The sequence below is a fragment of the Rhinolophus ferrumequinum genome, chromosome 28 (genome assembly GCF_004115265.2).
Source record: "Rhinolophus ferrumequinum isolate MPI-CBG mRhiFer1 chromosome 28, mRhiFer1_v1.p, whole genome shotgun sequence".
NCBI lineage: Eukaryota > Metazoa > Chordata > Mammalia > Chiroptera > Rhinolophidae > Rhinolophus > Rhinolophus ferrumequinum.
This window is the reverse complement of record NC_046311.1, coordinates 1,765,081-1,791,802: the sequence shown is the minus strand read 5'-3', so window position 1 is coordinate 1,791,802 and position 26,722 is coordinate 1,765,081. Positions and strand designations below refer to the sequence as shown.

Below are 26,722 nucleotides of genomic sequence, written 5' to 3'. Positions count from 1 at the left end.
GGCTGCGGCTGAGTCAGCGCCCCGGCGGTGCGGGCGTGCCCGGGCCAGCCGCCGAGAGGGGGCTCTGAGCGGAGCGGCAGCCGGCCTGGCATTTTAAAGGCGAGGCAGCTGGATGCTGTTCAAGCGGAAACGCAGGAGAAACTTCACCCCCGGCCAGAGCGTGGGCAGCGCGGGGAGGGGGCCGGGAGCCCCTCGCAGGCGCACAGACCAATCTGGGCTTTTGTGATGTGCTCTTGTAAAGCAGTTCCCTTCAGATGTTTCCTCTACAGAAAAGCAGACACCTCTCTCCAAGCCTCCTCCCGCGTTATGCTTAATAGCCAGACAGACGTTTCCATTCAACTTAGGGAAGACCAGGAGGCCCCTTTGAAAGTCAGGTCAGTCAGCTAGGGGAGAAAAGAAAAAGGTGTAAAGATACTGAAGTGGTGCCTTTGTCAAACCAATACGTGTATTTGCCTTTTTAAACGTTGGTAAGTGAGAGAAAAAACGATTACTGTTTGCAGCAGATAAACATACGAAATGAGCAGTATTTTTATGCGTGCTACCCTGTGAGAAATAGGAATGAAAAATCCCTTTGTCACTAACAGCAAAACCGTAAGTAAATAGGAATAACCTTTCCAGGGAATATGAAAAGCAAACCAACCAACAAACAAAACCCTCTAGTCTCTACAAAGGGACTAACCAGGACGTAAATGGATGGAGCGCGATGCTGACTCTCGGACGCGAAGGGACGTGGAACCAAATCAGTCTCTGTGTCTGTAAACGTACAGTCTCCATGATTCCAAGCAGAAGTTTCTTTTCACCCTGACACAGTGATGCCAGAGCGCGTGTGGAACAATAACACTATGATGGAGAAGGGTTGTGAGGGGAAGTAGCCCGCCGGATAGTAAAATGAAGGAGTTCTATGTATTCACGCTTGGTGAATAAGTAAAATGCAACCTCCCAAGTGCTTACTCTGGAAGGAAGTGCTTTGTATGTGTCTGTGCGTTGGATTCCTCACGGCAGCCCTTAGCAGATGCTACGACTGCTGCTGTCACTACAGGTAAGAAAACGCATGCCACTCCCAGAGTGACAGCTGGAAGCCGGGGTTCGGGATGTGACTCAGGCATCTGTGCCCAACCTTCCTCACTGACACTGCCCACTGCCCTCATCACAAAGCAACAGAATCGAAACAGGGTGTTACTGGACCAGAGACGACGGCTCAGTGGAGTAGAACGAAGAGCCCAAAATTAGAAGAACGTAAGAAAGTGTGCTCTTTAAGAGCTTCTTCCTGTTCATAGACTAGATGGATTTTCCCCAAAACGATTTTGGAATTACTGATAGTAATTAGTAGGAGCTGGTTTTCTACCCAGTTCCCCAGACCAAAATAAATCCCAAATCCACTGAATACGGAATGGAAAAAAGGGAAGCCAAACATAATTGGGTGAATATTTGTTATAAACCTGGGATTGGTAAGGCCTTTCTAAATATATCACAGAACGGTACAGGAAAAGATGGACAGATCTGATTATAAAAAAATCTGAACAGATTTATTTATGAAAAAAAGATACCATAAACAGTTAAAAAGTAAACGATAAACTGGAAACAAATATTTGCTGTATAATTTATATTGATTTTTAAATACTCAGGGAAAAAAAGGAAACAAAATCTCGGGGGGGATGGGAAATTCCCATTTTATGAATCAGTCTTGCAACATCTTGACATTCTAGGCTCTTTCCAAGCTTGCTTCTCTCTCCTCATTCTGAGCGCCCAGACCCCAGGCCTGGAGAATCCTGCAAGTTCTCAGTCCTGGTAAATCCCAGGCAGCCGTGTTCGCCTCCTGCCTGCCCCCTAGCGGAACGAGAAGGACAGTGCACTGGACCAAGTCGGGAAGTCCCCTGGGTTTTAACAAAGGGCGCTGAGATTCTGGGTAAGTCCTAGCAATTCTCTTAGTCACGTTGTTAGGGGTTGAGAGGGCCACCGGCAACTTTCCTTTAATGTAAACATTTAAGATACGCTATAATTTTCTTAAACCCAGTCTAATATTTTTTGACGTTCCATATACTGGTAGCCTAAAACAAAACCAAAAACAAAAAAACAATTGGTTTGAACCCTTCGCAATAATGAGAGGCCCTAGCAATTTATATTAATCAGTCATCAAGTATTCAGATATTCATAGAACACCCACTGGGTGCAAACATGAACAAAACATAAATTATGCAAATTAGACATTTCAGTCATTTAAAAATAATTTCCTACCCATATGGGCCCTGTTGTTTTAAGTTTCAACCAAATGATACAACTTGTCATTGGCCTTCATGCTGTTTCACTTCCTTGTGAGCTGCAGCAGCCAGGAGTTGTTTAAAGGACAAGGAAAGTTTGGAGCCTCCATCTGCTGGTGGCAGCCCTGTCCGGGTGGGAGCCCCTGCTTCTTTTTCCATTCGCCTTCCTTCCTTCGATCCACCCATCCACCCACCCACCCTTCCTTCCTTCCTTGCTTTCTTCCATCCATCCATACACCCACCCATCCATCATCCATCCATCCATCATCCATACATACACCCATCCGTCATCCATCCATCATCCACCCATCCATCCACCTGTCCATCCATCCATCCATCCATCCTTCCATCCATCCATCCATCATCCATCCGTCCATCCATCCATCCATCTATCCATCCATCATCCATCCATCATCCATCGTCCATCATCCATTCATCATCCATCTGTCCATCTGTCCGTCATCCGTCCATCCATCCATCCATCTGTCCATCCACCCATCCATCATCCGTCCATCCATCATCCATCCATCTGTCCATGCATCATCCATCATCCATCCATCCATCATCCATCCGTCCATCTATCCATCATCCATCCATCCATCATCCATCCATCTGTCCATGCATCATCCATCATCCATCCATCCGTCCATCCATCCATCCACCCACCCATCCATCCACCCATCCATCCATCCATTCATCATCCATCTATCCATCACCCATCCATCTGTCCATGCATCATCCATCATCCATCCATCCATCATCCATCCGTCCATGCATCATCCATCATCCATCCATCCATCATCCATCCGTCCATCTATCCATCATCCATCCATCCATCATCCATCCATCTGTCCATGCATCATCCATCATCCATCCATCCATCATCCGTCATCCATCCATCCATCATCCATCCATCCATCATCCATCCATCTGTCCATGCATCATCCATCATCCATCCATCCATCATCCGTCATCCATCCATCCATCCATCTATTCATCTCTCATCCTCTCCATGAACACAAGGCCCAGGCAATCTTCTTGGGCAGTGAGAGAAGGGGATTTGGTAAGAGATGATCTTGTCTTAACTCATATTGAGGGCCTTGTACCCGCATCACCTGATGCTAGGTTAGTGGCAACAAGGGGATTTGCTTAGGTGTCCTGACTCCTGCTCCTGCACACTTTCCCGTCAACATCCAAAGTCTGTGTCCCTCCTATCCTGCTCATACAGGTTTATAGGTGCTATGTAGTGATCCTCAGCCAGCTGGAATAGCTGAGGGACTGCAATGGAAACCCTCTGTACAGCACCGTGAATTACTGTAATGGATGACTCCATGTCATACTGGTCTAAAGGGAATACTGGTGCTGCTGGATCATAAGTAATTTCTGCTGTCAAATGAGGTGGAGAATGAATGTGCGTGTCCCTGAACTTCCCCTATTCTTTCAACTTGGGTTCTGAGCTCAGCAAAACGATTTATGGGAAGCCACTGGAGACATTTCCACTTCTGTGGGAGGAAGGTTGAATTCATTTGTCTGAAAGGCAGACTGAGTGGGCTCTTCATTAAAAGTATAAACTCAACATATAGGAATTCACAGCAACTCGTATCTGTCCGTAGTCAGTGTGGCAAGCTCTATGCTGAAAGGTGTGAAATTTGGAATGTCTGTGCCGCTCTTTGGACACTGTTTCCACCACCAAGACAGGCGGAGTGACAGGTGGTGACAGTGGAAGGCATTGGGGTAATTTGGGCTTTCCAGCCATTCATCCTTTTAGATCAGTGGTTTCAAACTCAGAGAAGAGTATAATACTTGATTGAGAGAGGAAATGGAAAATGAAATAGAAATGATTCGTGCCCCAGGAAGAGTGATTCATGGGCTGCTGTTTAGTTTTTAATTTCCAGCAAGCTTGCCTAATCTCAGTTCCTATGCTATCGGCTAAAATATTAAGTGTGATCTCATCACGTTTATTCCTCCTAGTGATCCTAAATAAAACTGAAAACTCGATAGCTCTCTAATATGCACTCAGAGCATGGGCTGCAGGTTAATAAACCTAATTTAAAAGAACTCAGGGTGTGACATTTATGTTTTAATTGAATGAAGGGAGAACTCGGACGTATTGTCTCGAGTAAGTGCATCTCCTTTATATAAACCTGTATCGTTCACGCTAGCTGGGGGTATAAAAATGCGTACCAGCTAAGGCTTATACTTTAGTTTCTAATTCTGTGATCAATACCGTACAAACATAAGGCTCAGAGATTATCTAGCTGGGAAGTCACAGGATCCCTAACTATCAGGAATTGAGATGTCATTTCATCTCTCCTTTGTTTCACAGACAGTCTGTTCAAACAAAAGCCAGAACACAGCAGGGATTCCAGTTTGAACCCTGAAACAGTGTGAAGATTATAGAGCAATTCTAGAGGATGTTTCCTTTAGAAGCACGTAATTGGTTTCATTGGAAGCCATTAGTCTTCCTTCTGTAGTACTCTTGGGCATGCATTTGATATCTTCACGCTGAAAGAAACAGCTCCTTGGAAGGCTCAAAGGACAGGAAGGCCATTGAAATCTACCGAGCCCAAGGACATCATTAATTACCGTGCCGACCGTTCCCTGAGTCGGTTGAAAAGTCACGGGCTAAATGATGAAATAGTCTGTGTTGTGAGCGGACCGCCAGTCCTCAGGAGTCACCTGTCCCCTGTTCTGGGTGCCATCCTTCAGCACCTCCCTGTATGGTCTTTCCAGGGCCTCAGTCCTCAGGGCTTGCCCATATTTCCAGGATCTGGACGAATCTCTCCCTGGTTTGCATGTGGGCTCCTGTGTCTGGGTCTGACACTGAGGCCCCCGAAGACTTTTTCCCGAGAACTCCGTGAGCAGCCCAGAAGGGGCTCCCCGCTCTGTTCCCAGACGACTGTAGGCCGACACGGGGACCCAGCCAATGCCGTCTCGTTCTCCCTTTCCCTGCAGTGCAGACATTGCCAGCCTCACCGAGATGCCTGATCGCTGTAGAGCTGCCCACACGTGGGTGGAAACACCTAAAACGTGGTGAGATGCCCGCCCCCAGGCAACCTCGGGGCATTTTTTAGGGAAGAATAAGGATGTCTGAGTAATCACATGGATTCTTCCAGGAAGAGCTCAGCCCCAAAGAGGCTCTTTTTCATTCTTTACATCAGAAGAAGCCCCTTCCATCACAGAGCAGATGAGTCCTTGTCGGACTGAGTCACGAAGAGCAGGGGCCAGTGAGTTGGGACCAAGCTGAAGGCACGTGCCAACGGAGAGCCTGAGAATGTTCTGGAACTGGACTCAGCTCTGGGATCGGCACATATCGGCATGAGGAGGCAGGAGCAGGTAACTCGGGTGGCAGAAGCCTAGGTCAGAAGAAGGAAGATGAAAGAGGCCGAGGGCCAGCGGCAAGGAGAGTACAGCTGATGCCTGAGCTTCTGCAGAAAGGAAGTTCGTACGTGAGGAGATGGGCTGGGGATCAGCACTGCTGCTGACGAGAGAATCCACGTCCCCTGGTATTTACGTTGGGGAAGGAGGAACTCACGAAGGGAGGTTCATGGAGAGAGGAGGTTGGGTCCCCCGGTCCATGGAGGGGGTGCTGGGCAGGGTCCACACCAGGTGTGTGTCCTGCCGGACTGAGCTGGCCGCCCGTGTCGGGCAGACGAGTATCCGCACGAGCGAAGGGCCAGCAGTGTGGCTTTGGGTGTCGTTGCTAGAGTACGTGTCTGGGCTCCTGGCTCCAGCAACCTGGGACTCTTAGGTCCCGTGGGACATGGAAGCCACCGATCCTGCTTCTAGTTACGCCATTGCCTCAGCAGTCAGAGTGAGCCCGGGGTCACTCTCAGAGCCTCCCTGTCTCTTCATCACAGTGAGTCAGGGCGACTGCCCAGAGTGGCACGATGGGGCCCAGGTGAGGTGTGGGAGCTGGAGGCCATGAGTGCCCGCCACCGGGCACAGCCGGGCTCTGGGTGATCTTTTTCGTGCGGGAAGGTGGACCCAGTATTGCCAGGAGTTGGGGTTTTGTCACAAGAAACCTGATCTCCAGACTTTAAAAGAGCTCTGGTTTTGTATGGTGTATTAAAAGATGTAATGCATCTTTTAAACACTGTGCGAGCTTAATGAGTCAGCCGTGAGCTGGATGCAGCCTGTGGCTGCCCGCTATGGCCTCTCCTGTAATTATAACTGCAATGTGCTTTTATTCAAAAAACATTTGCTTATTAGTTTTTGCAATCTCATTGCCTCCCCCCGCCCCCTGCAAACAGAGATCGTTATCTGTTCTTCTGGAATCCCGTGGGCTTCGGGGTGGGAGGGAGGCAGCATTGTCTAGGGCTGTGCTTGGTAGGATGCTTTTTCAAGTAAAACCTCTGCACACCTATAATACGGAAAGCTGAAAAAGTGATAAATGGGTTCTTTCATTTCCTCAGTGAAAATAGATTTTTGCCCCCCCCCATTATATAAATAACACGTTTGTTGAGGGAAACATAACGCAATGCAAAACAGTAGAAAATAAGAAATGAGAGACCCTGAAATCAGACGCCCTGAGAATCGCTGTTACCTCTTCTGTCACCATCCTTTTGTAGATCTCCTTACACACACACACACAGAAATGAGATTATACTGCGTTTGCTGAGGACACCATTTCAAATGCCCACTGAAATTCTCATTTTGTTTCGCCTCCCTCTCCTCTCGTCTCTCCCATGGCTCTATCTCTACCCCACCCTCAGCATACCAGAACCTAACGGGTATTTTTCCGTTTCTCTCTCCATTTAGCTATCTGTCTGTCTGTCGTGTATTTAATCTATTATACATTTACCTTATCTACCATCCATTTATTTCATCTAATATCTATCTCATCTCATCTTATCTATCTTCCTTCCCTCCCTCCCTCCTTTCCTCTTTCCCTCCCTCCCAACTGGTGCTCATGCTTCATCCCAGAACAGAAGCCACAGCCAGTACCGCTGGAGACAACCCCCAGGCTGAGTCCTGCATGAGGGCTCCCCACTGCCTGAGTTGTCATGAGCTGCTGGAAAGCACTGCACAGCTCTGGGAGGGGGTGTCCTAAGAAACAGAGGTTAGTTTTTCATCAGTCTGGGAAGCAGAGTGTGTGAGGCACAATTGAGAGTATTGAAATAATGAACACGTGTTTATCCACAAACTCACACTTGCGTGTACATATCGCTCATCCATCCCGTCAGCACAGATTGACTGTGTAATGGCTACACGTCACACTTTACGACAGATGCTCTGGGTCCCCAGTAAGCTTCTCACTGTCTGGGAGGAGAAGTACCGAAGTTCACAAGTATATCAGTTACCCACTGCTGTGTAACCAGTAACAACCAAATGTAGGCTTCTAACCACATCCGTGTAATTGTCTCGTGACTTTGCAGGTTGGCAATTTGGGGTTCTCCTGGTCTGGGCTGTGCCCACCTGGACTCGCTCTGGTGTCTGCCATCGGCTACCGAGTCAGAGAGGACCAGCTGCTCTAAAATCAATGCAGCAGCCACAGGGGGACCCTCCCTGTATACGGTGGCTCACCGTCCAGCAGGCTGTCCTGGGCTCGATCCCATGGGGTCTCAGGGCTCGAAGAGGTTCAAGATACAAGCCCACAGGGTAAGCCCGTTTCACGTCTCTACTTGTCACAGGTTTGCTACTGTCCCAGTGGCCAAAGCAGTGCTAGGGCCAGCCCCTGCCTCCGGGATGGAGGGAGAATCCCTCTCTGGAAGGAAGGTGCTGCAAAGCCACCAGAGGGACGTGTGTACAGACAGAGGATGAATGTGTGGCCACTGTGGCCAATTGACGTAACAAGAAAATGCAACCAAGTGGCTTCCAGGCTATAGCGAAACATTCCTTGAATACCATAGGGTACACAGCAGGTGGTGGAGATTCTGCCAGGGGTGGTCAGGGGAGGATTCAACCAGGAAGTGATGCTTGAACCGTGTTTGGACGCAGGAGTGGGGTGAGGAGGTGGGAACTGTCCTGGTACCTTCAGGTAACCCCACGTGCTCTTCTGGTCAGTTAATCCGCTTTTCCCATACTAGCTACTTAGTTCTCCTAACAAACTGCGGTACTTACTCCTACTATCCCCATTTTACAGATGAGGAAACTGGGGCACAGAGAGGTTAAGTAACTGGGAACTCTTTGTGTCTGTCATCTCTCAAAACAAGGGGACATGATTCATACATGGAGCAGGTGGAAGAAGAGAAAGTTGCCCCTACTCGGACTCAGTGGTTGGATCAGAGAAGTGACTATTTGGGATTCAGCCCTTGGGGACGGGGGACTGGAATGCAGACGCCTCACCTCCCAGCCACCTAGCACACCCATGACCTTTACCACCTCTCATGTCCTCCCCCCTTCAGGTCCTGCACAGACCTGCTCTCCTGCACAGACCTGCTCTCCTGGCTGGGGGCGAAGAGGAGACCTGGGAACAGCATGGGGCCTTCCCCTCGGCCAGAGATCCCCAGGACGAGGAGGTTTGCTAAGATCTGGGAGCCGGCGAGCACCTCGTCCCTCTGTCTTCTTCAAGCCAGCTGTCTCAGGAGCAGCGGTGAACTCGGAGGTGAGGACTCACGTCTCCTCAAGGTCTAGGTCTTTTCCTTACTTAGCAAGGAGCTCAAACCTGCTGAGGATTTGGAGTGCAAAAGCTCCAGCCAGCCTCTGGCAGACTCCCGAGTGTGCGTCTGTGGCGTGAAGCTGCAGGAGCCAATAGTAGAAGGAATACGTCTTCCATTCTGCCGGAGCCCCGAACCGCCTTTTGTGTTTCCCATAATTGTACTCACTCTATTCACTGCACAGCCATGGAAACCCAGAGCAAAGCCCTTTTTATGGAGTTCTAACTCAAAAAGCTTAATCACATTTTGGCAGCTTTTCTCCCTGACACAGAAGCATAAACTCTCTTCTCGCCCTCTTGGCCCCGAGGTTTGGGTGGGAGGCACGTCTTTACATAACATCACAGCGGATGAAAAAAAGGAGAAATCGTCCGCTTGCTTCCCAAACGTTGGTTGGCTAGGCTTCCACTCTTTGTGCAAATGCCCGGGCTTCCCCGCCTCCCCCCATGCAGACATCTTCTACAGATCAATATCTTTCCTCCGAATCTGGAAACCCTAAGGGCCTGCGGGCTGGAATTCCTGAATAGAATATGGAAAGGAACCTGTCCTGATTTCATTCATTTCTTACAGTGCCAAGTCCTCCCACGTGTAGAACTGGAGAAGCTGGCAGCCCCGGGGAGACAGCGGACCTGCGGCCTCACAAAGAAGCAGCCAGCGAACAAAGATCAAGAAGGTTCAGCTCAGGTCACAGCCAGCAGTCTGGCCGGAAGGACCCCGGGAGCAGGCAGTGGGGGAGGGGCCAGAGCAGGAATGGGAGCCGGTCAAGAAATCCATGAGCAAGGGACGAAGACTGTAAGGAAGAGAACAGGGTTTGTAGGAAGGATATAAAAAGTCAGGCAGGCGGGAGCCAGGCCGTGGTGTGCCAGCGCTGCTCACGCTGGATGTGAGAGCCTATCGTTAAAACCCTCAGCATCTCTGGGACCCTGCTGACATCACCTGTCCAAGGTCATGGCGACAAGGTCATGTGACACACCTGGTAACAGGTTCGAGCTGTGATTCATAAGAAGCCCTTTCCAGTCTTGCCTGTCACACATCGGAGGCCAGTGAGCAGACAAGGATATCATTTTGCATGAACTCTTCTGTCACTTTAAAAAAAAAAAAAAGTGGATTTTAATTTTGAACAAGACGTCCCATCCACTCTTTTGTGTTTCTCAAAAAATGGGCCGCTCCTTTCATGAGAAAAGGCAGTGCTGCTCCTCTAAGAGTTGCTCAAACAAAACTGGAAGGCTCAGCATGGTCCTTCTTGCCGCCTATTAATATTAATGCCTATTAACACAAACCACAGGAGAAGGCTGGGCCAAGGCCCCAGCTGCACAGAGAACAGGGAGCTGGACTGAGCTGGGAAACCTGGATTCGAGCCTGGCCCTGGATCTAAAGGCTGTGTGTCCTTGCAAGACTCATTTCACCTCCCTGAGCTCCCACGTGATGGAGAGAGTCTGAGCTTGTGGGATGATTGCTAAGAAGCAAAATTGAAATGAACGCTCGCCCAGCTAGAGTAGGAAGGTCGGTGGCTCCCTCTTCCTGTGAGCTCGGGCAGCACTTCCTTTTCACAGGCCCGTGTCTCATCCCACAGCAGGGTGATTATATTGTCCCCTCCAGAGCAGGAGGTATTTATGAGCAGGGGAGGCGACTGACTTGTTTTTCCTACCACGTCCCTCGGGATGGTTGTCAGGGAATGAACGGATCAGGGTGGGTGAACGATGTTGCAAAACTCAGAGTACACACACTGTGAGGTGGGCACGGACGGGGTGTGGTGCAGCCTGGCTCAGCCCCTCCCTGAACCCCGGGACCACAGAGCCCGCCGGTCCCCCCAGAATTCGCGGTGTCCTGAACCAGGAGCTCGGCCATCTTGCATGGCAATCCCCATTTCCTTCCAGTCTTCTGTGGCAGTGTCTCATTTTTAAATGCATGGTGTCCTTCCACGAACTGGACCCAGCCCTCGTCACCACTCCCCAGCCTGGTGGCTCAGAGCCGAGTAAGCGTTAGGTCATCCAGAGGGCTTGTTGAAACACTCCTGGTCCCCTAGGGCCTGAAAGCCCTCAGATGCTGCCACGCTTCTCTCTCCCACCTCTTTCTCCCTCCCTGCCTATTTCCTTTTTCTTAATTTTTAAACATGTGTAGTGACCGTCGGCGCTCATGTTAGTTTCAGTTCTCCAGCAGCGTAGTGATTAGACATTTGTATAACTGACGAGGTGATCCTGCCTACTTCATTCTCATCTTTCTTCCGTCCGTCTTTCGCTTCCTCTCCAGGCCAGGACAGACAGGGGCTGCCCCACAGCATTGAACCCACACAACTTGCCACGGAGCAGAGGTCATGGAGCCGCATGGCAGCTGCAGCGCCCTCTGCTGGCAAGGATGCGTTCTCAGGGAAATCGCAACAGCGGGAAGGCGCCGTAGCGTCAAGCGCTGGCTTGGGACAAACATGGCACCGCAGCCTTTGCCTTCTCTCCCTGTCCAGTGAGAAATGCCTCCCGTTGCACCGCTGGTAAAGGAAATGGCAGAATATAACCAGGACTGGAAGAGCAGTGCAGGTAAGGTGCTGGGGGAGGGCAGAGGGAGGCCGCGTGACTTCAGGCTGGGAAGCCCGGGAAGATATGGAAAGCTGAGCCTTGAAGGACTGTGTCCACAGCGCAGGAATTGGAAGGAACCCCGGAGCCAAAGGGTGGCGGGACGTGTGAGAGAGAAGCAGGCTGCACCCATCGAATGAGACGCCGGGCGTCGACTGAGACCCGCGACTCAGAGAAAAGCGGGGACAGCCTGTCTGACGCCTGCCTGCGGTGACGAGCCTGAGGAAGCCTGTGACCTGTGCAGAGCCCCCAGCGCCCCTTCCTCTGGTAAGTCTGCAGCCATCCCTCGCGTGTTAGCCCTGCACTGCCCACGTTCTGGTGAGAGAACGTCGGTGGAGAGAGGTAGCCATGTGCCAGGTGCTGTGTGACCAGAGCCGATCCCCGTGCTAGTGCAGTGAACGAGGTGTCATTGTTCCCACTGTACGGTTGAGGGGACCGAGTCCTCGAGAGGCGAAGCAAATGGTCTAGGGCCACACGGTGAACCAGTGGCAGATGCAGGATTGTGTGGTGCTAACACCTGCCCTTGACTTCCCTCGATGGCCCGCCTCATCTTCTGTCTCTTACCTGTCAGCTTCCGGGTTGTCACAAACGTGGCATCTGATGTGTCACGTTTTCTGCCTCCACCAAGAAAAGGACCTGTGATGGCAGAGCACCCACATTGGTTGAGAAGAAGCAGCTGGCGGTGGGAAATGCATGCAAATTCCTGGGGAAAGTCTGGGACAAGTTGTAAAACAAACTCAGCGTAGAAAACTCAGCATAGGGTGTCTGCCCAGTGGCAGCCTGTTGGGGCCTGAGCTCTTGACATGGGCGTGGCCCCGTTTTCATTTACAGAACTTCTCACAGGAGCCTTCACGGCTTTTTGGTGAAGGCTGTTCAAAGCAAAGCAGCCGCCACATTCAGCACAGAAAATCACAAAGACGCCTCTCAGGAGGAAAATCTGTGTGCTTAAGGTTCTGACGCATTGAAATAGGAAGGGAAATGGAAGCACTCGGGTGTCAACAAGTCCAACCTCATCAGTTAGAAACAACAGAAAATGCATCCGACAGCATTTGAGCTATCCTCTTTTTTTTTCTTCCTTGTCTAATTGTAAAGCATGGGGCGGAGTAGTTTGCGTTGATTTACCCCATTTCCCATTGTCATTTGCAACCTCGATGCTTGATGTGATTATGTCACTGTGCTAATTAAGTTTGAGGTCCTGTATTGTGCGTGTTCTGCTTTCAGCCAAATAAGGACCAGAAGGAGCACTAGAGGTATGTTTTCTCTGAATGCCTTGTGGGATAAAAACGCCCTAGGAGAGCAGGAAATGTTATCTCTGGGGTGGAGGTGGCTTAGGCACAATTTAATGGGAAAATGAACACACTTATAAGGGGCAAACAGCAAATGAAAAGCGCTCGGGCTGTGCAGTGTGCGTCGCCATGACCATTGGAGCTGAAACAGCGGTACCTGTGCTTGTATGTGGGTCCCTGTGTTTTTGGGGGACCCTGCAAGGAGTGAGAGCAGAGGGTATTAGGCTCCTGCTTCCCAGACCCACCCTTAACTCCGATTCGCCTCTTGTTCTGCTTTTTTTCCCTGACTCAGTTAACGAAGACATTCTCGTTATCTTGCATGTTTGTATTACATCTGATTTTCATTTTGAAACTCCAGAAAGAGGCCTGAGGCCCAGGGTGTCTGAAATAATGAGTATTTCTTAAAAGACACAGGCAACGCCCATTGTTTCAATCTGCACCTGGTCCCATGCATAGCAGGAACCAGGAATATGGGTTCCCTCTTCCCAGGGTCGTCTGGATGGGCTGAGAATGTCGGACAACCCGTACTTCAGACAGAGCCAGGTGTCTGTGTGTGATTGTTCTGCCTTCAGCAACTCTTACAGCGAACGAAGCTGATGCTGTCAGGTCACAATCAGCTATGAAAAGTGGGGCTCAGCCTGGCTAGGAGCTGGGGTGTGCGTGCAGTCAGACACTCCGAGCGCCCACCTTGGCCCTGCCTCTTCCTTGCTGTGTTAGGCAACCACCCTGAGCCCTGCTTTCCTCCACTGATCAACGGGAGCAACCCTGCATCTCGTAGACACCACTGATTGTCAGTCACAGCGTGGACTACGTACCACAGCAGGAGGAGAAGCACTGGCAGGGAAACTGAGACACGGGCCTTCCTTAATATTTAAATTTTATTCCATGGTAGCGGAAGACCTTTCAGATGTACTTAGACAGAGACTTTCTAAAAGACATGTATCCCTTGTAGGCACACATTAGTTAATCTCCTCCTAAAACCTGGTCACTTGCAGAATCGCTGTCCAGTCAGAGGGGTGGGTGTCCATGTTTTTGGGACAGTGTCATCCTCTGGGCCATTATACTGTGGAAGATGGAGTATTTCTTACACGAGTGTCCCACTGTTGTCTCCAGGACATTCTGCTTTAAACAGTTATCCCCAACTTTCACCCGAGCCCCGGGCTGGGCAGCCAGCATCCTGACTTCAGTTCCCTGCTCCTCTGATCACCGCTTCGGAAGTGACCACACCGATTCACCAAACAGCTCCTCTCTGTGGCACTGGGAGAAGGTGGCTGGGGACACTCCTGATTAGAAATGCTCCCAGTCCCCGAGAAAGAGAAAAAAGTAAGGGTTTCGAAGACATGATACAGGAACAGTGTCTGGGACACGTCACAGTTAGCGAGGGTGCCTTTCCACGTGACCAACTTCTCATGAGCCGTACAACCAAAGTGCCCGGGATGGTCCAGGGACAAAAGCAGAGTAGTTCTCAGGGTATAACACAAGCCCAGTAGGACTTGATAAACAAACATTCTGTTTAAATTACAATTTTAGACACTCAGGTGATGAAATCAAGACGCAGGAGGATTTGTGTTTCATCCTAAGCGGTTCCTTGCTTTTTCCTCAGTGATGCAGGGTGTTATCATTTAACAGAGACGTGAGAATGAGACCCAGCCCTACCCGTGCTGCCGTGCCATGTTCTTACGCTGTTTTTCTCTCTAACAAGGAATTGGACTTAGAGAAATCCATATGTAGGGAAAGATACGCCATGAGTCTCATCCCTGTCTTATCAAGAGCACAGGGACGTGGTGGGGGGGACCCACATTCTGGTAGGTCAGGAGGGGGATGTATGTTCCCACTCGAGTTGTCTGGGAAAGCTGGAGATTCCAAACTGGGCCTTGTGTAAGGGAGGGAGGTTCCCCTCTTTCTGGGAGCTGGAAGAAACGGGGGCTCTGGACGTTGAGGAGGCGAGCCGGCCAGAGCACGTGGGTGTGAGGGGTTGTGCACGTGGAGGCCAGCCCGGCGAGTGGTGCCCACACGCCTTTGTGTTTTGCTGGGTTTGGTCTGCCTTGGTCTTCGGTTGATGGTTGGCTTTCAGCGCGTGTGGCAGATGAATTAGCGGCACAGGGCATGCCCAGTTTCTGGAGCGGTCAGCGCCTGGGCCAGTAGCTGGAGACACTTGTGGGGTCTGGCCCCATGGACAGGTGACAAGGAGGATCGGGAAGTGGCCTTTGTGAAGGAGGGGGGCAGGGACCTGCCGGAAAGCTGACCAGGACTCGGCCCGGGTGTGGACAGCCGTGCCTGGCGCAGAGGACATCTAGCAGGGCCACAGGCAGACACAAGTCTGGACTAGACGTTGTGGGAAGGGGATCACCTGGGCTGACAAGAGACAACCAAGACAAATTTGTGGGAAATTCACATTCCTTGAGGACCCCCAGAGGTGCCTGAGTTACCTCACCGTAGGCAGAAAGGAGAGGGCCACGGGGAGAGAGCGGGGAAGAGAGGCAAGAGGAAGGGGAGGCCAAGGAAGGAGGAGATGAGCTCATCCTTGAAAAGGTGCAGCTACCAGACCGGCCAGAATAGATTTTGGTGACTGAGAACAGGCCCGGGACACCATGTGGTCCCTCGAGGTGAGTTTTAGCTGATTCTAATGGATTCTAACGTCCTTAGCATTGCGGGCAGGGAAAATCTCCACCCACCCGTGTGTCCCCAGGACAGTTCCCACTAGAGCCAAATAAGGACAAAAACCCTCCTGCTGACCGGAAGGAGTGGGGTCGGCGAGGACCAGCCTAGCAATGCCTACAACACCACCCCCACACCTGAGTATTTTGTGCCCTCTGTTTAGAAATCGTAAGTTCCTAAGCCTCTTTGTTCTTGGGTGTAGCTGCTCTTCCTCTGGCCGGCCCCCTCCCGCCACTCTGGGAGGTGCTACCTTCTTTTCCTAAATCCACTGCTTGCCTGGCATATTCCGTGTGTCTTTCAATTCTTTCCTGCAAGGAGACCAAGCACCCGCTTTCCGCTTTCCGTGCTCTGAGACACAACAGTGGAGTCATGGAGATTGCTTCCCCTTCTCTCCAACCCGGCACACCCCACCCCACCCAGGACGCTAAAGGGGTACACCCCTTCTATCTGCAGCCCTAATTTCCTAAGAGAGAAGCAGGGAGAACCGGAAAGTTCCTCAGGTTTACCTCTAAATTACGGACCACATGGTTTTGAAAGTGCACCTCTAAAGTTCTGTGAGTGTGTGTAAAATAGGTAGATATTCAAAAGACCAGAATCTAACCCGGCAATGAGTTAGGTTGCGTGTTCCCAAACTAAATGTTCTTGAACAGAAACACGTTGGACTCCCCTCTAGCGTGGGACCCCCTGGAAGGGAAGTCATTGCCACCTGCCCTTTATTTGTGGTGATTTCCATGCTAATGGTTGAGCTGTCTCAGGCCAGTTGGTTGGATAATGAACTCGGTCTAGCCGCCCTGTATCAGAGTAACCAGTGTGGGCGCCAGCGGAATGTTGAATATCACTTGGAGAGAGAGTAATCATTAACCGGCCCCATGAATTCACTTGGCATTTTTAAGCAAAAACCACTTCTTTATATGTTGCATAAGAAAAGCCCAAATGCACAGCATTCGCTGCTGAGACATCTGGAGAATGTTAATATGCTGGGGGGGAAAAAAAAAAAAGAACAACAAACCAAGCTTGTCGTTTGGGAGCGTGGCTTCCAAAATGGATTAATACAAACAGGAAAGTGGTTATCTACTAAACTCTGAGAGAGTGCACACGTGTGGCATTTCTTCACGAAGTCGGCTGAGTCACAGATGCCCGGGCCTGTGAAACGATGTGCAAGTACGGACCGAAGTGAGGAGTTGTTACCGTTGCTGCTCTCTCCCCCTTGGAGGAAAGGCCTTAGGTTGTGCAGGGTGCCGAGTGAGCGCAGTAGGAAACTTGTTTTTCATACTCGTCTGTCCTCCAGATGGTGGCTACGGGGTCACGCAGGACCTGCAAGGGGGAGAAGGGAGCCCTGGGCCCCCCGCCCCCGCCCAGCTCCACTCGGGGGGCCCCACGTGACTGGTGAATGTCAAGGTGTCTTCAGGAGACCTTACACTGGGGGCTGAGATCTGGGGTCCCTGTTTTGAGCCTTTGTTCGTTCAGTCCTACTCTCTGAGGCCTCCTGTTCCCTCCCCCCGCCCGCGTCCATCCGTCCAGACTCCCGCAGTACTTTCTGTCCCCTACCCTGTGGGAATATGAGGACCCGAGTGGACTACATGGAGGCCGTGGGGAGACAGGACACCGGTCAGGTCTGGCTCCGGACACATCCCTCAGTCCTGCGGGATCCCCTGTGTGGCTGCCAAATGGGGAACCTCTGCTTTTAGCTTCACCGCCAGCTGGTTTGATATGCCCTCCCCGGGCAGTCAGATACCTGGGTCAGACTGCCTGTCACCCCCCCCAGTCCTTTCTCTCCCCCCAGCCCTCAGCATTGTAAACTCTAAAGTGGATGGAGCACACATATTGCCACATTCAATTTAATCTTCACTGTAACCCAGCTAGCATCACCCCCATTTTACAGATGGGGAAAGTGAGACTTAAGAGGTATAACACTGTTCTATGGGCAACAGAATAAATGAGTGACAGCAGAAAGGCCGCGCTTTCTGCTTCAAAGGCCGGTGCATATGCCTTTTTGTATAGAACTAAGATTGCATCAACCTCTGATATAAATCAGTGGTTCTGAGAGTAAGGGAGAGACCTACTGGGTAAAGGGGGGCTGCCTAGACAGAGACGGGGGAGCGCAGCTGTCACCTGTGTGGAATTAAAGACCAAGAGGTGGCATTGGGGATAACGGAGACCTACGTGCCTTTTTCTCCAGTGAAGAGAAAGAGGTGAGAAAGGACGGAGGTGAGGAAGTGTCGAGAGGAGACATACAGTCTATGGCAGAGAAAAAACCTGAGCTTATGGCTGTCCATTACCCCCCCACCCCCGCCCCACTCACACCCCCTCTCCGTCTAAGGAAGGGCGTGCTTCCCTTCCTGGCTCTTGCTATCTGAAAGTTAAGACAAGATAGAAATTCCTCTACTGCTTACAAATTATACAGTGGGAATCTCCTATCAGAGGGACACGAAGCAGCGTTGAGGTGACTGCTTTCTCCCGCCCACTGTTGTCAGCCCTGTGGCCGGCAGCCCCGCTCATTTGTGGGAGCGCTGGGCCCAGAATCACGTGCTGTGGGCCCAGTGGGTCTGTGCTAATTTTTTTTTTGAAAATGCAAATCTCAGCTTCAAATTCAATAGCTTCCTTTGGAATATAAAAGCGTTCTAGGTTGTTTAAAGGTTGAGTGGAATTCCTGAGCCTATTAACTGGTCACAGTCTGCTAGCTCTCGTAATTATCAGGGACCCACGGTATTGTGTAAACTGCTCAGTATTCAACAATGGCTAACTGGCCCATTTCAGACTGTTTACTTAAGAGTACGGCTTTCAGCCACAGTCCATGCTTCTCGGTATTTACCTATTTAACACCGAGAGATGAGAGAGAGAGAGTGAGGGCCCCCATCACCCCCTCCTCCATTCTTTTGCACCCTCCACCCCCGCCCCCCGGCCACCTAGTCCCAGCTTTGTGGGTGACCCCGTTCTGAGTCTTGGCTATTGAGCTGCATGACCTTGGGAAAGTCACCTCTCTACTCTGAGCCTCTGTCCCCTTATCTGCAAACTCTGGGGGCTGAACTGAATGATGTCAAAGGTCCTTTCTGCTTCTGAGGTGCAAGGATTGGAGGAAAAGATGAAATGTCTCCTCCTCTGTTAAAATTCAGACATGCTTATTATCATTTACCAAAAACCACAGCACCACAGACTCCAAGCAGACTTTGAGAAGGGTCCCAGCTTCTAGCAGCTGTCCACCTGCCACCTGCCTTGTACTGCAATGGACAAACGCAACAAGCAAAGGATGGATGATACTGGCAGAGTAACATTTAGGAAAATGGGCAGGAGGCCACAGCACAGTAAGAAAGGAAAGCTTATCCACAAATCTGTGTGGTTAAATATGTGTGTGTGCACGTTTGTGTCATGGCCATATTCACCACAATTTTATTCAGGGAGGATATTAGAAACATACCAGGGGTGCCAAAAAAATGTCTACAAGAGGACACCTGGGTCAGCGTTGCTCCAGCAGTAGCTCGCCGTCATCAGAAGTGTCTGGACGCCGATGGGAACCACTCTGAGCACCTCTTGTCATTGCAGAAGTCAAACGTGACCTGTGTTCATCTTCTGTGATCGGTATATATTGAGTATTACAATTTTAATACACTTTTCCTTTCTTAAAATGTGTATACATTTTTTTGGCACCCTCTGTGTTTGTTAGGAGACATACCCAAATGAGCCCCGTGTGATGGTTGATGTGGAAACGCCCAGGAGAGGTGTTTACTTCTGAGTTGGAGCGTAGAAGAGCTTGGCAGCAGCAGGGGTGCAGTGAGGTCCGGGACTGGACACCAGAGACAGAACTGCCGTGGGGAGCAGGGCTGAAAAGGGAGCCGTTCTGTGCAGCAGGCGTATCTCAGGTGGATTTTTACCTTGTGTATTGTGGAGTGAGTGAGTTGAGCCGCCTCTTGCATTTTCGTAAGACAGTTTCAGTCCGATCTGCTGTGTATTAATCAAGTTCATATGGATATTTGAGTGTGTTGCCTTCTAGGGTATGTGGAAGAGAGGCCGAGTTCTCGTTTGGCTTGATGTTGGGGAAACCAGGGCGTCTACTTGATACGAGGATGGGGGTCCCAGCTGGTACCCTAGTTGATCTCAGGATACCTTTCATTATCTCTGTGGGCCCCGCCTGCCGCGTTGCCGGTTGCACACTTCAGGGTTCACACAAATGTCTTCTCTTTCCACCTCTCCACATCTTGCTCACGTCTTCAAAGCCTGTTTTCATTTTCTCTCATCACTCCACCCTCTCTGCTCTGATTCATTCAGCAATCACCACAATGCCCCAAGGCAGCTGTGGGTTCTTGAGTGCCAACCTCATTTCACTTGCCTCTTCCCTACCCCTAGACCAGAAGCCGGGCGCAGGCCCAGCCCCGTGATGTCTTTCCTTGGTCTGCCCAACACCTAGCTTTGTGCGGGGCACACAGCAGACCGTGTGTCCAATCGATAAACAAATGAATATCGTTAAGCGCCTATTAGTCAGATCAATAATGACAAATGCTCCCTGAAGACAGTGGTGCTCTGGAAACACATCCCCTGCTTTGTTCCTGAACCTCCCAAAACGGTTCTTTGGAAGGATGTAGGACAGTGAGATGCTTTTGCAAAAACGCCCACATGAGGGGCCATCTGTTCTGTGCTCCCACCTGGGTGCACTTGCTGATGCTTCTGGGGAACCTTTATGGGGCCCCCACTGTGGTGACGTGTTCTCCCCCACAGCCATCCTCTCTCAGGATTCCCCGTGTCTGGCAGAAAAACAGCCCCTCCGAGCTCCCTGCAGCCCGCCTTCCCCAGGATATGTGGATAAAAATCACTTTAAATATCTTCTAAATTCTCACTTTGGTTGTGGACATAAGGCAGTTGCAACAAATAAGCCGTGACAGTCCCCACGGCAATGAAGAAGCCGAACTGAGTGCTTTCCTCCAGTCCACTCCTCTGCCTCTGTGGGGTGTCCCAGGCACCCCCCGAGGCTGTCTGCGGCCGCGCTCCCGCCCTCCAGCCCGTGCCCCGGGATCCCTGGCCCGGGGCTCGCCCTCCGGCACCGCCGTCCCCGCGGGACCCGCGGCCCGGAGCCTTTGTGCGGCCCGCTCCCTCGTGTGCATCCCGACGGGCTGCGCCCCGGGCCCCACGCCCCACGCCCCGCCCCGGCCGCGGGCTGGGGCAGCGCCCGCGTGCGTCCCGACCCCCGGGCGTGGGCGTGGGGTGAGCCGCGCGGCGCGTGCGCGAGGCCGCCGGGTCCCGAGCGCAGCACCTGCGCCTCCCGCTCCCGGCGCCCCCGCAGCCCGGCCCCAGCGTGGGGGGCCCGCCGCCCGCGGCTCCAAGTCTCGCGGTGCTACGGCCCGGCGGGCGCCCCCCGGCGCGCGACAAAGGCGGGACAGGCCAGGCGACGGCGCGGGGCCGCGGAGCTGCCGGCCTTTGTGTGGCGCGCCGGCCGCGCCCGCCGGGCCGCTCCGCGCAGGGCCTCCGCCGCTGCTCCCGCGACATGGCCACCCCCGCGGCCGTCAACCCTCCGGGTGAGTAGTGGCCGGGGCCGCGCGGAGCCCGGGAGACGCTCGGGTGGGGGGCCGGGCGGCTGTCACGCGCAGCCCGGGCGCCGGCATCTCCATCCCGCCCCGGCCCGGCCCGGCCCCGGCGGCAGACCTGACCCCGCGTCCGCAGAGCCCGGCAGCCGGCCCGGGACCCCCTCCGGCTCCGAAAAGGCCACCCTGGCTCCCCACCCGGCGCTGTGCTGCTCGGGCCCCGCCTGTGGCCTCGCGGCGCCGGCAGGACCCGGGGGACGCGCCGGCGGAGGGAAAGTTTGGAGCCGGAACCCAGCGGGTGGCCCCGTGCTCCCTCCCCGCCCCGCGCGTCCTCGGCTCCCGCATGACCGCTCTGTGTGCCCGGCTCTTCCTGCGCGTCCACCCCGCGCGCAGCGTCCCCCGCCGGCCGGCCGGGGCTGCCTGTCCCGCGGTCCACAGGTCTGTGACAGCCGCTCATTAGGAAGGAGGTCGTGAGGAGGTGGCCGTGCTCACCTGCATTGGAACTGTCCCCGGGAATCCCGTGTTAGCTGGGAAAGGCCCACCTGAGAGGAGAGGGCCTAACGGTGACCGGGACTGGGAGGGTCACCGAGGCTGACGGCCGGGCCGCGAAGCTTGGGGTGTTGCAGTGACTGCTGTGGGCCTGGTGGGTGCCAGGTCCCTGCGGAGGACACAGGGACACTCAGGACCAGCCGTCAGGGAATTAGGGGGCGGGGGTCGTCCAGGTGGGAGGTGAGCACCCGCTGTGCCTAGCAAATGAAAACAGTGCCATCGCAGAGCTGGGCGTGAAAAGCCCCTTCTGTCCAAAGTGGTCAGGGAGGGCTTTGGGACACTGGACGTGTTAGGACTGGACTTGGAAGAGCTGGAAGGGATGGCGCAAGCGCGCGTGGACCTGCTCTGAGCACGCGCGGATGTCCGTGCCGGGCTGGGGCCGTGGGAGATGAGAGGGAGCCTCCGGTTTCCCCATGGAGTCGTGTGCGGGTGGCCAGGCGTTAGAGGGCTTTGAGGGACAGGCTCCCTCCACGTGAAAAGGGCCCTCAGTGGGAGTAAACAAGGAAGTCACATGGTCGCGGTCCTTCTGGGAGAGGAATCTGTCAGCCATGTCTAGTAACGTGGCCAGGAGGGAGCAAGAATGGAGGCAGGGAGGCCTGGCTGAAATGGGTCAGGTGCTGGGAGGTGAGACTTCGTGGGCCTGGCTTGGAACAGAGAGAAAAGGACAGCACCAGGGGCAGTGCAGGAGCTCAGGCTGGGCACTGCTTAGATTTGGGATAAGGGTTCAGGGGTCGCCAAGGAGACAGGAGGTGAGGTGTCTATGGAGACAGGAGGTGAGTGTCCCTGGAGACAGGAGGTGAGTGGTTTCAAGGAAGGAGCATCCATAACAGAAACAGGGAGTCTTGCAAGAACAGATTTGGGGTTCCCTGTCCAGAACACTAAGTGGGAGCCTGGCTGGTTTGAAAACACAGCCGTGTTGGTTTGCTTGTGACTGAAGCCTACAATTTCCACTTGTTCAGTTGCTATCAATAACAAGTTGATAGATTTAAATTCTGTGACATTAGAAAAAGTAAAGGAAGTTCAATGAAGATATTTTAATTCAATATAGGTTTATAATGAAAATAGGAATAAAACCAGAGAGGCGATTTCCATGATACATATACACATATACACCATTCTACCACTGTTGAAAACTGTTTTGTCCCTTCTGGTGTCCCGTGGGCTGTGGAGTAAGTAAATCCAGGGCAGCGGCCGGCTTGGTGGTGCCGAGCTCGTGAAGGCCCATGCCTGGGCCTGGGCGACTCACCCGGTCCATGCAGGAGGGTCTTTCACATTATTTGTAAACATCTGGCCTGAGTGACAGACAGAGATGTCCGTGTCTTCTCTCTGTTGGCAGAGGTCCCACGGGTCTTGAGCTTGGTGAAAACGGCCCAGGTAAAATTCCTTGAGGTGACCGCTCTTTCTCTTGTCCATCATCTTTTCTTTGACCGGTCCCCTGTGCTGACTCTCCAGTCTGTGGGGCATGCTGTTCTTGCCCAGGTGAACCTCTGGCTGCTTTGGGAGAAAAGGTGGAGTCTCAAGGGTTACAGCTAAAGGTTTGAGTCCAAGAGAGACTTCATTCAGCTGCCATCAGGGCAGCCGAGGTTGTCACCAGATCACCGCCTGACGCTTGTGTGGACGTCTCCTACTCCTCCTGCCTTCCCCTCCCCCCAGATGTTGTTTCCTTGCAAAGAACAAGAGCTTGGTAAACATGGGCAAACGGACTGGGAGGCACCGAGATTTGTTTCTGCGGCACCTGTGCCCAGGGTGCAAAGGCCTGTCACTGCCACCCCGCGTCACCCCCACCCACTAGTTTCTTTTCCCAGCTGATCACTGCACACCAGCAGGCCCACGTGTACTTCACTTCTCTCTGGTGTGGAGTGGGGGCACCCTGGGTCTAGGTGCCCACACACGAGGTTAGAATCGTCACACTGCTGTGTTGTTCAGGTGACGCGCGCCAGGTCCACACCTCTAACCGCTCCTTCTAGGTCCCCTGTGTGGGTTTTAGGTTATGATTCTGCCAGTTACCCTGGCGGGGGCGAAGGGTCTTTGGAGAATGAAGGGCCCAGCTCCCAGATTCCTCCTCATGGCACGTGCCGGGGGTTCCTGGGTCTGAACCCCATCTTCTGTGGCCTCTGACACCTCCCTACTTGTAGGTACGTTGGTCGCTGAGACTGTTGTGGTGGCAGATTTTCTCCGGCCGGGGACCCCCCCGCCCCGTCCTCTAGAGAATGAAGTCTTAGCATCTTCTGCTCCATGTATATGTATTATTATTTTACCTCCTTTTTGGGTGAAATAGAAGCATCTCCGATTTATATGAAAGAGTGAAGGTTTGAATTGGTTTCGTGCGTCCAAGGGTAACTGCAGCTGAAATGGCAAATGTCCGAGGGGACTCGTTCCAGTGCCATGGCCCACGTCAGGGTTTCGTAAGGGAAGCGTGAGGGAGCGTTAGGAGTTGTGCGTTGTCTCGGCCTCCTCTGGAAGCAGTGTTTGCAGAGTCATTAATAAGGCTTGCATAGTTGAAAGGCATTCAGAGGTGTTGTTAGAGATGTAGGACCACCTTTTTCTGAAATCAATTGTTAGACTGTGTTTCCTGCAGGTGTCGGGTCTCTGGCATTTGAGTTTGGAATTGGTTGTGTAGTAGAGGAAAGCGCGCTGGGCAGATTGCGTTAGTCAGAGGGACACGTGGGTCCCATTGAGCTGAGGTACCCAGTGCTGTGCACAGGCCCATGAAGAGATGTCCCCAGGGAGACCAGCGTCGACTGGGAGGCGTCCGCCGACTGACTTGGTAACAAAGGGTGGCATGAACTGAACGTTGACCCGGTGTGCTCACGTGATGGTGGGGACCCAGAGGAAGCCCTGTGGGGAGCTGGCTTCGGAGACCGGGCCTTTGGAAGAGAGAGAGGTTGGCCTATGGAGAATTTAGGGAGAGTCGCGGGAAGCTGGAGTTGTCTGGGCAGACGTGGGACTTGTGGGGAACCATCAGAGGTTGTCTGCTCGGTGTACCTGGGGACCAAGGTGGGCGCCCAGGAACGTTGGGAGGGTTTGGAGCTTGGAGGCGTGTGTGCAGCCTTTGGCCTGGTGTGCAGGCAGGACGCCCACACGAGCCCACGTACAAGTCCAGGCTCCTCACGTACGTGCGTCGTGGAATCCACGAGCCCATCGTTACAAAACATGTCAGTATTTTATGTGCTTCCGGGAAAGAAACGGCTGTCGGTTCAACTCTGCCATGCGATCAGGTGTGAAACGCGCCTCCATTTCAGTGACGTTTTAGAAACGCATTTAGCATCAGTAAAATACTACGTATTAAGGAAAAACTCAACTGTGCTGCCTAACCACCTGTATCTGAAACACATGGTCCCCTTTACAATAAAAAACTCCATAAAATTATCCCTTTAGGCGTGGGTAGGGGGCCCAGTGATGAACCAATAGCCTTTTGACTTCTTCCAAAAGAAAGGAGTAGTAGCTGGAAAAGAGGTGTATTTGTCCTCAGCCAGTATTCATTGAGCAGATACTACGTGCCACACACTGAGCTGGGTCCTGGGGGCACCACGGTGAGCAAAGTACATACGGCCCCTGGTGTGGTGCTGCCACAGCGTGGTGGGCAGAGAGTCCTAAAGAATCACCCCAACATGTCCGTTATGAAATGTGTTGAAGCTGTGAAGACGGGAGGGGAAACACGCGAGGAAGGGCGTTCCACACAGAGGGAAGGGCCTCGTGAGGCCCCAAGGTCGGCACGAGCTGGGCGGTTCCAGGAACCCGCAAAGGCCTGAGTGGCTGGAGTCTGGTGAGCAGGGGCGAGGGTGCTGTGGGGAGCTGGAGGTGTGGGCAGAGCCGGCTCGTGGAAGGCCACGGAGCTGGGGTTGGGGGTGCAGAGTTTGTTCCAGGAGCGATAAAAAGCTCGGGGAGGGTCGTGCGCGGTGGAGAGACGTGACCCGATGTGCACAGAATGACGTTCTCTCGGAGCGGACTGGGAGGAGGCCAGACCCCCAGCGGGAAGCTGCTGACGTGGGCCGGGTGGCAGTGGGAGTGGAGAGAAGCGGATGGAGTGGAGATGTGTTCGGGGCGGGACGCCCTGCTGAACGAGTCCAGGGCACCGGGTACGGCCTTGCCATCCCTGCCGTCGGGCAGGGCACCCCCTGCTCAGGCCTGGGCAGTGACTCTGGTTTTGGGGCGGAACCGTCAGGACGCAGGAAGGGGTCCGGAGAGGGCGCCGAGGGAGAAGGGAGCAGCGAGCATGGGCCCCAGCGTCTGTGGCTGGAGGTGAGGGGTTGACGATGGAGGCAGTGGCCAGGCTGGCAGCTCCGGCATCACAGCTGAGCCGCGGACCTGCGGCTGAGAGGGAGGCAGAGGGCCGCGCGGGCCCCAGGGGTCTGGGCTGGGGAAGTGCATGCACAGGATGCTGCCAGCCTTCGGCCAGGCCCCCAGGTGCCCTCCTTGGGGACAGTGATGTCACAGGAGAACACTTGGACCAGCAGCCCTGTGCTGCCAAGGAGACCCCCATTTACGGCGTGTTACTGGCCTTCGCTGAGGTTCACTCAGATGCATAGCGAGGTTGTTTCCGCCTCTGCCAGACCCGTTACCCACTCCGTCCTGTGGGTGTGCGCACACATGTATACACGGAGAACATCCAATTTGGGCAGGGCCGTAACATAAGACAGGAGAGACCAGCGGAGTTGCCCAGTAACGGAATTAGGTGGCGTGGGGAGGGGGGGAGGGGTTCAGACGGAAGCCGGTAGGAGCTGTCACTGGGCAGGGCAGGCCGCTGGCCTAGTTTTCTGCACAGAACTGTTTGTTCAATGAATAAGAAATTGTTTCCCACTTGTAGTCCAGCCGCTTCCCACTTGAGGGCTTTTGCTCCTCCTCTGGGAAGGATTGCGTGCTCCCGTCCTCCATGCCCTCCCGGCACCCCCCGCACCCCACCACTGCCCTGTCCGAGTCCCTGTGTGTCCTCCTGTCCCCGGTTGCGTTTGTCCTCCACTGGGGAAACCGCTCCTGATCCCTCCCCCACACGCAGTGGTCCTGTCGTGTCTCTGCCAGGCCGCAGGGCGTAACTTGGCTTTCGAGCCCTTCCCCTCAGCTGGGATGGAATGGTCAGCAGGTGTCTGTGTGCCCTGAGGGACCCGAAGGCCCACGAGGGCAGGGGACGCGGCCATCACCGTGTGGCCCCCAGCGCCTCCCGTACAGGCGGCGCCTAGTAAGGTTTCCTAATGAGCGGCTGGGTGGACGCCAGGGGGTTGTGTCACAGTTTTGTGTGTGGCTGCCTTTCAGTGGCCTTGGAACAGAGGAAGCCTCAACACTGTGTGTGTGTGTGTGTGT

At 53.2% G+C, this 26,722-nt stretch overlaps 1 protein-coding gene across 3 annotated transcripts in view; it reads left to right on the top strand.

Moving 5' to 3' along the window:
• Window positions 1–20,746: 20,746 nt before the first annotated feature.
• The window catches only part of ARNT2 (aryl hydrocarbon receptor nuclear translocator 2), an 89,556-nt gene continuing 83,580 nt past the window's right edge, over window positions 20,747–26,722 (top strand). For all 3 annotated transcript variants that reach the window (XM_033100353.1, XM_033100356.1, XM_033100352.1), the window contains exon 1: window positions 20,747–20,869. In XM_033100353.1, coding sequence (XP_032956244.1) covers window positions 20,839–20,869 — 31 coding nt within the window. In that variant the 5' untranslated portion in view covers window positions 20,747–20,838. The remainder of the gene's footprint in view (window positions 20,870–26,722) is intronic.